The sequence below is a fragment of the Piliocolobus tephrosceles genome, chromosome 6 (genome assembly GCF_002776525.5).
Source record: "Piliocolobus tephrosceles isolate RC106 chromosome 6, ASM277652v3, whole genome shotgun sequence".
NCBI classification, from domain to species: domain Eukaryota; kingdom Metazoa; phylum Chordata; class Mammalia; order Primates; family Cercopithecidae; genus Piliocolobus; species Piliocolobus tephrosceles.
The window spans coordinates 514,906-527,066 of record NC_045439.1 but is presented as its reverse complement, the minus strand read 5'-3'; the positions used below and the strand labels follow the sequence as shown (position 1 = coordinate 527,066).

The 12,161-nt window shown below is 52.8% G+C and overlaps 1 protein-coding gene across 4 annotated transcripts in view; it reads left to right on the top strand.

Annotated features, from left to right (window-relative positions):
• Nucleotides 1–12,161, top strand: part of PACS2 (phosphofurin acidic cluster sorting protein 2) — a 78,912-nt gene that overhangs the window by 21,052 nt on the left and 45,699 nt on the right. For all 4 annotated transcript variants that reach the window (XR_003306766.1, XM_026447502.1, XM_026447501.1 and 1 more), the window contains exons 2-3: nt 8,845–8,932; nt 11,526–11,615. Coding sequence is in view for 3 of the 4 variants with exons in the window: in XM_026447502.1 (XP_026303287.1) it covers nt 8,845–8,932; nt 11,526–11,615 (178 nt within the window). In the remaining variant the exon portion in view is untranslated. The remainder of the gene's footprint in view (nt 1–8,844; nt 8,933–11,525; nt 11,616–12,161) is intronic.

Genomic DNA, 12,161 nt, shown 5'->3' with positions numbered 1-12,161 from the left:
GTAAACCCGGGAGGCGGAGCTTGCAGTGAGCTGAGATCCGGCCACTGCACTCCAGCCTGGGCGACAGAGCGAGACTCCGTCTCAAAAAAAAACAAAAAAAAAAAGGAATGGAGATGACAAACAACAAGTCTTAACTGAATATGAACAAAAGCCGGAAGCTGGTTGGAAAAGCTTAGTAAAGTAGCAAACACGCCAGGCTAATTTTTGTATTTTTAGTAGAGAGGGGTTTCGCCATGTAGGCCAGGCTGGTTTCGAACTCCTGACCTCAGGTGATCCGCCCGCTTCAGCCTCCCAGAGTCCCAGGATTACAGGCATGAGCCACCACATCCAGCCAATTTTTGTATTTTTTGTAGAGATGGGGTTTCACCATGTTGCCCAGGCTGGTCTTGAACTCCTGGGCTCAGGTGATCCACCCAACCCGCCTTGGCCTCCCAAAGTGTTGAGATTACAAGTGTGAGCCACTGCGTCTGGCTAAGAAGGAGTATTACCCTTAGCAGATACAAATTTATTTAAATTAGTTATGCTAGTTAAAACAATACGGAATTGGCAGAAGTGTAAACAATGACTATGGAATGTACCAGCAGAAACACACGATCATAGTGTGCTTCAGAAATGGCCTCATTCATCCGTGAGAAAAGGATATGCTTTTAGGTAAATGGTTTGGTGATAATTGAATATTCATGTAGGAAACAAAATGCAATCATTCACAACACACACACAACAACTCCAAATGGATGAATAATCTCGTGAAAAAGAGGAAGGAACAAAGCGGGGAGTGGGATGAGTTAAAGCAGCGGTCCCCATTTTTGCCACCAGGGACCGGTTTTGTGGAAGAGTTTTTCCACAGACGGTGATGGGAATGGTTTCCAGTGAAACGGTCCCACCGCCAATCATCAGGCATCGGATTCTCGTAGGATGTGCAGCCTAGATCCCTCTCATGTACAGTTACAGCAGGGTTCTCCTGTGACACCTGATGCCCCACTGACCTGACAGGAGGCGGAGCTCAGGTGGGGATGCTCGCTCCCCGGTGCTCATCTCCTGCTGTGCAGCCAGTTCCTGACAGGCCAGGAACCCATCCCAGGGGTTAGGGACCTCTAGTCTAGAGCACAGGTGACTTTTCTGCACCAGAGCCAGGAATGAAGGGCTGGCTGAGCTGGTGCTTCCTGCTGCCTGTGGAGTGGTGCAGGTGTCCGTGGTCCAGGGCTGGCCAGGGACATCTCCTGTCCTTGGCTTGGCTTCTGCCTCTGGGTCCGTGGTGGCTGCCTGGGACCTGCCCTTGCAGCCAGGGTGAAAGGAGCGGGCAGAGCCTGCTGCCGGGGTGAGCCTGCTGCCTCTGCTCAGGGCCCCTGGCGGGGCTGCTTACTCAGCACCCTTGCCTTCTCTCTGGCTGGGCAGCCATCACCCAGCTAGCGTGGGGAGGCTCGCTACCAAGGGGCAGGGGGCTGGAGAACGGAGCTTGGAGACGGCTGGCCGTCTCGGCCACGCACAGAGACACACGCTTCTGAGGCCTGCAGTGCCTGCAGAGGGGAAGAAACAGGGCTGGCGTGGAGAGCACGCAGTGCATTTCTGTGGTCGGGCCCCTTTATTTCTGTAAACAGATCCTAAGTGTGGAGAACATTTGCTCATTCTTGTTGGCGGCCTGTGGGTTTTGTGTATCTGAACTTTTCCTGTATGCCTCTCGCTTCTCTCTGTCAGAAAACAACCGAAGCCTCTTCTCTAGGATTCGGGTTCATGTTGGCTCTTTTCTTCTCCTGTTTCGAGCAGACACAGTGAAAGAGGAAAGAGATAACACTGTGGGTATTCAAAAGTTGTCTCGGATGTGAGCATTGAGTTTCCACCTGTCACTGTGATTTTACTTTATATTGAGTTGTTTTTAAAATACGCTTTGCTCTTCTTTCGTTGCTGTTGAATCTATTACAGCTGCAAGGTGTCCTGAACACAGTGGCAGGCTGGTGATGAATCGTCCTCTGCAGGTTTTCTGGTGTCTTTGTTATGGTTTTCTCAGGGCCAAGTGTGGTGCACCTGGCCTAGGCAAACCTTTAGGCCTCAGTCTCAGAACCAACAGTGGATAATAAGCAAACAACATGTTTTGTTTATCTGCACAGTTTCTGAATGCAAATGATTCTTTTTATTCCTTATTTTATTTATTTATGTTTTAGAGGCAGAGTCTTGCCGTGTTGCCCAGGCTGGAGCTTTTTATTCTTTCAGTATTTGCACGGTGGCTGTAGCTGTGTGTAGTGACAGCAGACAGGCCTGAGAGGGGCAACCACGTCCCCCTTGGGCAGGATCTGTCTACTGCAGGACCATGAGCTGCGACTTTCTCCTTCCAAGTGTGCAGAGAGAGCCCCTCCCTAGGGATGGGGAGCCATAGCCTGCTGTTTTTGTGACAGGAATCTTGGGGGAGGGGGCACTGGGCTGTGCTGCGTGGATGGTGAGCGCTGGTCAACCAAATGTAAGGAATGTGAGCTTCAGGCCGGGCACGGTGGCTCAAGCCTGTAATCCCAGCACTTTGGGAGGCCGAGACGGGCGGATCACGAGGTCAGGAGATCGAGACCATCCTGGCGAACACGGTGAAACCCCGTCTCTACTAAAAAATACAAAAAACTAGCCGGGCAAGGTGACGGACGCCTGTAGTCTCAGCTACTTGGGAGGCTGAGGCAGGAGAATGGCGTAAACCCGGGAGGTGGAGCTTGCGGTGAGCTGAGATCCGGCCACTGCACTCCAGCCCGGGCGACAGAGCAAGACTCTGTCTCAAAAAAAAAAAAAAAAAAAACAAAAATGTGGAAGCCTGAGTGGTGAGGAAGGGAAGTCTTGCAGTACCCTGCCCATTGCCCCCAAATGCCTCTCATGGATTTGTTTGTTTGTTTGTTTACAATTAGTTCACCCACAGGAGGATCCAGGCTGCTGCCTCTGTGTGTGTGTGTGTATGTGTGTGTGTGACAGCTTCCTCTGTCACCTAGGCTGGAGTGCAGTGGTGCGATCACAGCTCACTGCAGCCTCCAACTCCTGGGCTCAGGTGATCCTCCCACCTCAGCCTCCCAAGTAGCTGGGACTGCAGGTGCACCCCACCACATCCAGCTAAATTTTGTATTTTTTTGTAGAGACAGGGTTTCGCCATGTTGGCCAGGCTGGTCTTGAACTTCTGGCCTCAAGTGATCTACCTGCCTTGGCCTCCCAAAGTACTGGGATTACATGTGTGATTGTGCCCAGCCACAGTAGAGCTTCTTGTTTGCAATTGGTTGATATGTGTCTTGTGGCAGTCTTTAATAAAACAAAAACTTTGAAAGTATCATCTGGTAGACCAGGTGCAATGGCTTATGCCTGGAATCCTAGCACTTTGGGAGGCCGAGGTGGGTAGATCACTTGAGATCAGGAGTTCAAAACCAGCCTGGCCGACATGGTGAAACCCCGTCTCTAGTAAAAATACAAAAAATTAGCTGGGCGTGGTGGTACACGCCTGTAGTCCCAGCTACTCAGAAGGCTGAGGTAGGTGAATTGCTTGAACCCGGGAGGCAGAGGCTGCAGTGAGCCAAGATCGCACCACTGCACAAAACAGAGCAAGACTCTGTCTAAAAAAAAAAAAAAAAAAAAGACAGTATTGTTATGGTAAAGGTTCACCCCTCACGCCTTTTTTCGTATGCAGCTCTGAGCTTAACATCCACCACACAACCAGGCACAGAACACTGGGCAGTCCACCCAAAACAGTCCCCAGCAGCCACCCAGTCCCCAGCAGCCACCCGCCCTGCTGACCTGGCCTTGTCTCTCCAGCTCTGCCTTTTCCAGAGTGCCATAGAGATGGACAAAAATGGTGTGTGACCTCTCGACACGGGCGTCTCTCACTCAGCACGATGCCTTTGAGATCCATCCTATTGTGTGTCAGTGATCCGTTCCTAGTTGTTGCTGAGTCGTAGTCCGTTGCACGGTGTGCCAGAATGTCCTTGTCTCTGCGTGAAGGACATCTGGGTTTGCAGTGGGTGGCAGTTATGAATAGAACTGCTGTTAGAGATCTCTGCATTACAGATCTTTGTAGGGACACATGCTTTTATTTCCCTTGGCCCAGTTCCAAGGGGCAGGATTGCTGGGTCCTATATGTTTAACTTTGTAAGAAGCTGCCAAACGGCGTTCCAGTGACTGCCAAGTGGCGTTCTGCGCGTTTGGAGTGTGTGGAAGTCCCCGTGGTTTTGCCTCCTCACCAGCACTTGGTATTAGCTTTTTTATTTTTTGTGTGTTTTAAGCCATTCTAATAGGTGTAGTTGGTATCTCCTTTGGTTTTAATTTGCATTTCTGTAATAACTAATAGTTTTAAGCATCTTTTCATGTATTCATTTGCTATCAATGTATCTTTTCTGGTGAAACGTCTGTTCAAATATTTTGCTTACTTTTTTTTTTTTTTTTTTGAGATGGAGTCTTGCTCTGTCAACCAGGCTGGAGTGCAGTGGCGCGACCTCAGCTCACTGCAACCTTCACCTCACTGGTTCAAGCAATTCCCCTGCCTCAGCCTCTGGAGTAGCTGGGATTACAGGCGCCCGCCACCACACCTACTAATTTTCTCACTTTTTATTAGGTTGTTTGTTTTCATATTGTTGAGTTCTGAGAGTTCATATTTACATATTCTGGATAAAATTTGTGTCAAATATGTGATCTGCGGCCGGGCATGGTGGCTCATACCTGTAATCCCAGCACTTTGGGAGGCCGAGGTGGGCAGATCGCTCGAGGCCAGGAGTTTGAGACCAGCCTGGACAACCTGTAGCTGAGACTGCAGATGTGCTGCCGTACTTGGCTAATTCTTGTATTTTGTGTGGAGACAGGGTCTCCCTGTGTACCCTGGCTGATCTCAAACTCCTGGGCTCAAGTCATCCACCCACCTCAGCTTCCCAAAGTGCTGGGATTACAGGCATGAGCCACCCTGCCCTGCCTCTGCTTTTAATATACGGTTGAATTTGCCTGGAAGTTTTTTTTTTGGAAGATTTAATTAATTATTAATTTATTAATTTATTTTTGAGACACAGTCTCACTCTGTCCCCCAAAGTGGAGTGCAGTGGTACAATCTCGGCTCACTACAACCTCTGCCTCCCCGGTTCAAGCGATTCTCCTGCCTCAGCCTCCTGAGTAGCTGGAATTACAGGCATGCGCCACCATGCCTGTCTAATTTTGTATTTTTAGTAGAGACGGGGTTTCACCATCAGGCTGGTCTCGAACTCCCGACCTCAAGTGATCCGCCCACCTTGGCCTCCTAAAGTGCTGGGATTACAGGTATGAGCCACTGCGCCCAGCCCAGAAATTTTCAAACTATTAATTCAATTTAATAGGTATAGGAGTATACCAGCTATCTGTTTCATCATGGTGAGTTTTAGTAGTTTGTGACTTTCTAGGGAAATGAAAATTAATGAAAATCGGTACTAAATTCAAAGTAGTCAAATTTTTATTCATGAAGTTGTTCATAGTATTTTCCAGTAGTCTGTAAGGTCTATCATTCTTTCCTTCTTGTACTTCTGATAATGGCAACTTTTGTCTACTTTCTTCTTTGTTTGGGTAGAGGTATTATGAATTTTATTCATCTTCCCAAAGAACTAGCATTTGGTTTTATTAATTGTTTATCTATTTTCAGTTTAGTTGTTCCTCTTTATCATTTTAATGTCCTTCCTTTTGCTTACTTGGGGTTTAATATGCTCTTCTAGTTTCTTAAGATGGAACCTTAGGGCTGGGCGCAGTGGCCCAGTAATCCCAGCACTTTGGGAGGCTGAGGTGGGTGGATCACCTGAGGTCAGGAGTTTGAGACCAGCCTGGCCAACATGGTGAAATCCTGTCTCTACCAAAAATATAAAAAATTAGCTGGGCGTGGTAGTACACGCCTGTAATTGCTTGAACCTGGGAGGTGGAGGTTGCAGTGAGCCGAGATCGTGCCACTGCACTCCAGCCTGGAGATGGAGACACAGCGAGACTCCATCTCAAAAAAGATGGAATCTGGCCGGGCGTGGTGGCTCACGCCTGTAATCCCAGCACTTTGGGAGGCCAAGGCAGGTGGATTACAAGGTCAGGAGATTGAGACCATCCTGGCTAACACGGTGAAACCCTGTCTCTACTAAAAATAGAAAAAATTAGCCAGGCATGGTGGTGGGCACCTGTAGTCCCAGCTACTCAGGAGGCTGAGGCAGGAGAATGGCATGAACCCAGGAGGCGGAGCTTGCAGTGAGCCGAGATCGCGCCACTGCACTCCAGCCTGGGCGACAGAGCGAGACTCCGTCTCAGAAAAAAAAAAAAAAGGAATCTTTAGACTGTGTATTTGAATCTTTTTTCTTTTCTGACATAAGCACTTAATGCTATAAATTCTCATTTCAGCACTGCTTTAGCTGCACCTGGCAGATTTGACATGCTACGTTTTCATTTCCGTGCCATTCAGAGTGTTCTCTCATTTCCTTTGAGACTTCCTTTGATCCATAGGTTGTTGAGGGCCATGTGTTTTAGTTTCCCAAGCAGTTGTGAATTTCCCCACCATCTTTCTGTGGTAGATTGCTAGTCTAACGCCATTTTGGTCAGAGAACGTGTTCTTTGTATGACATTAGTTCTTTTGTGTTTGTGAAGGATTTGTGGTGTGACCCAGCATATGGTCTGTCTTGGTTCATGTCACCTCTCGCTTAGTCTGTCTGTATCTTTTTTCCTCTTGCATTTTGTTCAGTAAGAGAGAGTCTATGGGAATCTGGGTAGCCCCAGTGGAGTGGGGTGGAGCCAGGGCGAGGGTCCCTGCTGGAGGAGTGCCCCCTCAGGCCAGGCCGTTCAGTGCTTCTTTCAAGTCCTAGGAGACTGACTTAATGCCTGACTTATTTTGTGATATACTGAGTATGAGAATGACCTTAAAGCTCACCGGTGGCCTCGGAGTACACCTTGTGCACACAGACACTGACGGGCGACAGTGGACGGTCTGACCGCAGCTCGAAAATGACTGGAAGGACTGTGACAGTGATGTCTGTGGTAGACAGGCTCTTCACGCTCATTGTTTAAGCTCCATGCCTGCTTACCTAAAAAGCTGGACTTAAAAACATCTAACTTGGGACTCAGAAAAATAAAACATCTGACCTGGGTAGGTCCGTCTCCTGGTGTTGGAAAGCAGACTTGTTTCTGGGTCAGTCTTGTGCTCTATGAGCTACACTGACCGGATCTTGTTTGGAACAGGCCGCCCTGTGCATGACTTGGTCCCATGCAGGATCACACAGCCCGGCTGGTGACTTTGGTGGCCGTCAGGCCCTGCTCGCGTCTGCAGCTCTGTCTGCGGAGAGCACCCCGTGGCCCTGCCTGCACGGCTCCCTTACCCCTGCCCGCACCGCTGCTCCCCACTGCCTGCCTGCATGTCTTCCCCCCCCCCCCCCGCCTGCATCGCCCCCCCACCGCCTGCACGGCTCCCCCACCGCCTGCATGGCTCCCCTACTGCCCACCGTCCACTGTCCCCGTTGCACCTGCCACCTGCTGCCCTGCTGTTGAGTCAGGCGCGTCCCACCCAGGGAGCTCTGGTGTCTGCCCCTTGATTTCTCTCAGCTCAGTGGAGTGTAGACGGTATCACCATCATCACCTGAGCAGCCGGGATGGGAGTGGGGTCTCCGTGGTCTCCATTTTACAAATGGGTTGACAGGTGCTCAGGAAGCCCCGTGACGTCCTGGGGCCGCCCAGGCAGTCATACACAGGCTGTATCCAGCCAGTGCTCCCGCTGCTGGGTGCAGGGATGTGTGCCGGAAGGGCCTGCCTTCCCACCACCATGTCCACACCCAGTGCCCAGGGGTGGAGACGGAAGCACGTGGCAGCCACTGTAGGTGCTGCGTTCCGTGGCCTAGCTGTGGCCGGTGCCTGTTCTGGTGTTTTACATTCATACTTTGAGGGCCAAGCACCAGCCCAGGAGGTGGGTGCCACAAGTCCAGACTTCCCCAAGGGAAAGTGTCCTCAGCACAGCCACAGCCACTCAGAACTTGTTGGTCTTGGAGCCTGAAGCCATGTGGGGCAGGCAGTGCCATCCCTGTCTGGATGGTGGTGCCTTCACCCTTCCACTGTCCTGAGCAAGAAGAAAAATGAGCCAAGCTTCAAAGAGAGCTGTGCCGAAGTTTCCGGAAAGCTTGCCAGTGCGGGCGTTGCACCCACTCACCTTCAGGTGGTCGGGGGGTGGTTTGGGCATCTTCACTGGATGGATTTGGGGCCCCGGCGTGTGTATGGCAGATGCCCTGGGGAGATGCATGTTCACATGGGGCACCACTAGGCAGGGTTGGGTCTACACCCTTCCACTGCCCAGGGACAGAGCCCTGGTCACTGTGGGTGTGTCCTTCAGACTGTCCCTGGCGTCTTCAGGACTCCTGTGGCCTCAGGACAGAATGGCGGAGGTGAAATGAACAGAAGGAAGGTTGGGGGAAAGCATATCCCAGCCATGGGCAGGGGGGCCTGGGGTGGGCAGGAGTGGGGGAGGCTGAGCCTGGGGCCGTGGGAGAGGGGAGGCCTGTGCTCTCACAGCTGGGAGCTGGCTCAGGACTCTCAGATCTTCTCTTTGTGGCCCATCATCCCTCCTGCTTGCCTGTCCACAGGCCACACTGAGTGAGTTCCATGGGAGGGAGGCTAACCCTCAGGGGCCTTCAGGAGATGAGACCTCTGGCCCGGCAGCTGATGGATGCTGAGGGGCACCCGCCATGTGCAGGGACGGCCGGGGTGATGTCTTGGAGCCCCGTGACGTCCTGGGGCCGCCCAGGCAGTCATACCCTGCCCTGCACCCCGGGGTGCAAGCTCCCAGGGTGACGCAGTGTTAGGACGGCGCAGGGTCACGTTCTGAGGAGAGGACGGAGCCCCGTGGCTGAGCTGTGCGTTGCCTTGCAGGTTGTGCAGCCTGACTCTGAAGAAGCTGGTGGTCTTCAAGGAGCTGGAGAAGGAGCTGATCTCCGTGGTGATCGCCGTCAAGATGCAGGTGAGGCTCCTTGCGCCCCTGGCTGTGGCTGGGTGCTGTGTAGGCTTTCCATGTGGCTGGGAGACGAGTCAGTGCACCAGTGTGGGGCCCTGCGCCAAAACAGCGGGCAGCCCATGCCATCTCCGGGAGGCGGGGGGCGTGGGAATGACAGGCTGCTCCTGGGTCCAGTCCCGTCCCGCACAAGGGAGGCAGACCCAGCCTTCTGGGATGCGGAGGTCACGTGCATGGAGCCTTCCCAGGGCAGAGGTGCCGTCGGGTCACCTCACAGTGATGGACGGGCCCCAAGCACCCGGAGCCAGGGCTTCCCTGCTGCACTCAGCACCCACTTCCTGCCCACTTTCTCTGGGGTGGAGGGCACTCTAGGAGGTGAGGGCCGAGCCAGAACTCCCAGCCCCAGGTGCCAGGGCCTCTCTCCTGACCCTAGTGGGTCCTGTGACCTCTCGAAGGCTTTGAACAAGTAGCTGTTGCACAGGGGCCGTGCTGGCGTCTACCCCATGCCTGGCCCAGGGCCCGCCCCTTCCTTAGGATAGACCTCTAACCTCTGGCATGGGGCCCTACCCCACACTGACCCTATTCCTTGGCCCCATTCCTCCCTCTGCCTGTCTCTGGTCCTGCCCCAGCCTGTGTCCTGACTGAGAGCTTGGCCCCAGGACCCCTCAGAGCCCCACCTCTCCAGTCCCTCTGTGTACCCCATGGACTGGCTGCCCATGCCCTCCCTGCCCACCCCCGCTCAGCAGCCACGTGGCCCTTGGCCTCCCTTGATCCCCCCCAGATCCTTGCCCGCTTCTCTTGGCGTGTCCTCTCCACCCAGGCCCCTGTGGGGGAAGCAGCCAGCCTGGCCCCGCGGCCCCACCTGCCCCTCATCCTTCTCTGGTGGGCACCTTCGCCTCCCCGGCTGGTGGCACACACTTTCTTTTTCCTGACACAGCTGGGTCCCTGCAGGTCCTCTGAGGGGGGATGCTAAGAGGGACCCGATGCAGAGCACATTTGCGGGGAAACATCTCTGAAGGGTCAAGGGGAAGAGCAGGGAGAGCCCAGACCACAACGCAGGGGCACCTGGGGAGAGGAGAGGGGACAGGAGGCTGGCTGAGGAGAGCCGCACTGCCCCTTGCCGCACTGCACCCGAGGCCCCAGCGCAAGGGTAGGACCAGAGCCCCTGACGGGTATCTCATGGAGCCCGAATATGGCCATGCGGGCCACCCGCACCTGTCCTGAGGGCCCACTGCTCCCACCCGAACCTGGGCTGTCCCCGGGCTCCCGTTGTCTGTCCTGGACCTCCCGCCCTCCAGCCACCTGGCACCTCTCATCCACTGTGGCCTGCGCGCCGGCCTCTGGGAGCCTCGTGCCTGGGACCCCGCAGTGGCTGCTTGTTTCTTGGAGCACGAGGTCCCCGAGCTCATCCTTGTCGGGATGGTCCCATGTAAAACAACAGTGCAATAAGCACGTTCAATCCATTAGGAACCTATTTTGATATAAAGTTTGCTGTTGGGGTCCTGTTGTCTTTCATCCAAATGACTCGTTATCCATTTAGCATAGGTGTGTATGATGTCTCCTGCTGGCCTGAAGCGTGATCACTGGGTATAAACTGTGTTTTCAGGTGGTCATGCATTTCCTGCACCTACATCTAGGCTTCTACTACTCTCCTTTTTGTGACAGCTTCTCCATATTTTAAGTATCATATGTCTGTATATTTTATTCCCTGAGAGGACCAGTCAGCCCTGATCATTCTTCTGTTTAGAAAATGCTTTAGGCTGGGCACAGTGGCTCATGCCTGTAATCCTAGCACTTTGAGAGGCCGAGGAGGGTGGATTGCTTAAGCTCAGGAGTTGGAGACCAGTCTGGGCAACATGACTAATCCTTGTCTCTTAACAAAGTACCACAATTATTGTTTTTTTTTTTTTTTTCTTTTTTTTTTGTGGTGGTCATGCCTGTAGTCCCAGGTACTAGGAAGGCTGAGGCTGGAGGATTGCCTGAGCCTGGGAGGTCAAGGCTGTAGTGAGTTGAGCCCCAGCCACTGCACTACAGCCTGGGTGACAGAGTGAGACCCTGTCTCAAAAAAAATAAAAAATAAAAAATAAAAAAATGCTTTAAGCGAAGCATGGGGGCACACGCCTGTAGGCTGAGCTACTTAGGAGGCTGAGGCAGGAGGATTGCTTGAGCCCAGGAGCTCAAGTCCAGCCTGAGCAACACAGCGAGACCTGTCTCTCAAAACCAAAACCAGAAGAGGCTTGGTGCCTCCCAGATTTGTTCTGCCAGGCAGACTTGGGCAGCGCAGTCAGGTGCTGCTGCATCTGATCGTGGAGTCTGTTTTGTGATCGCGTTAACTTTAGCAGGAACCACTCCTGGCTTCTCTCTCATGTCTTAGGGCAGGTTCCTGGAGGTGGAACCTGTGGGCCGAAGGGTCTCGATGTTTTTAAGCTTCTTGGGAAAGATGCCGGGGCACCTCTGAGAATTATCCCAGACTGTGCCTACCACCCCCCAGACTGCAGGGCTGCCATCCTGCCGGTTTTAGGTGCAGGAGTCATGGCATCGTTGCCTTGTTTCCTTCTGAGATGCAGTCCTTTGAACTAGAACAGATCTTGCTTAATCACAGGGCTCCAAACGGATCCTGCGGTCCCATGAGATTGTGCTGCCCCCCAGTGGACAAGTGGAGACAGACCTGGCCCTGACCTTCTCCCTGCAGGTGAGTCTTTCACCAGTGGCGGCGACACCCTCATTCATCACTGTCTCCTGGGGTGATGGGCCCCCCTCGTCACCGTCCCCTGGGGTGATGGCCCCCCCTCGTCACTGTCTCCTAGGGTGAGAGCATTTGTCTCATAATTGCCACCAGTGTCCTGTGTTACTGCAGATCTTCTGTTGATTATGGTTTCTTCTTAAATGATTAGAAAATTTGTTTTGGTTTTTTAGGTTGAGTTTTTCTTTTCTTTTTTTTTTTTTTTGTCTGTCTGTTTGTTTTTTTGAGATGGAGTCTCTCCTTGTCACCCAGGCTGGTGCAATCTCAACTCACTGCAACCTCCACCTCCCAGGTTCAAGCGATTCTCCTGCCCCAGGCTCCAGAGCAGCTGGGATTACAGGCACACGCCACCACGCCCGGCTAATTTTTGTATCTTTAGTTGAAACAGGGTTTCACCATGTCAGCGAGGCTGGTCTCAAACTCCTGACTGCGTGATCTACCTGCCTCGGCCTCCCAAAGTGCTGGGATTACAGGCGTGAGACACCACACCCGGCC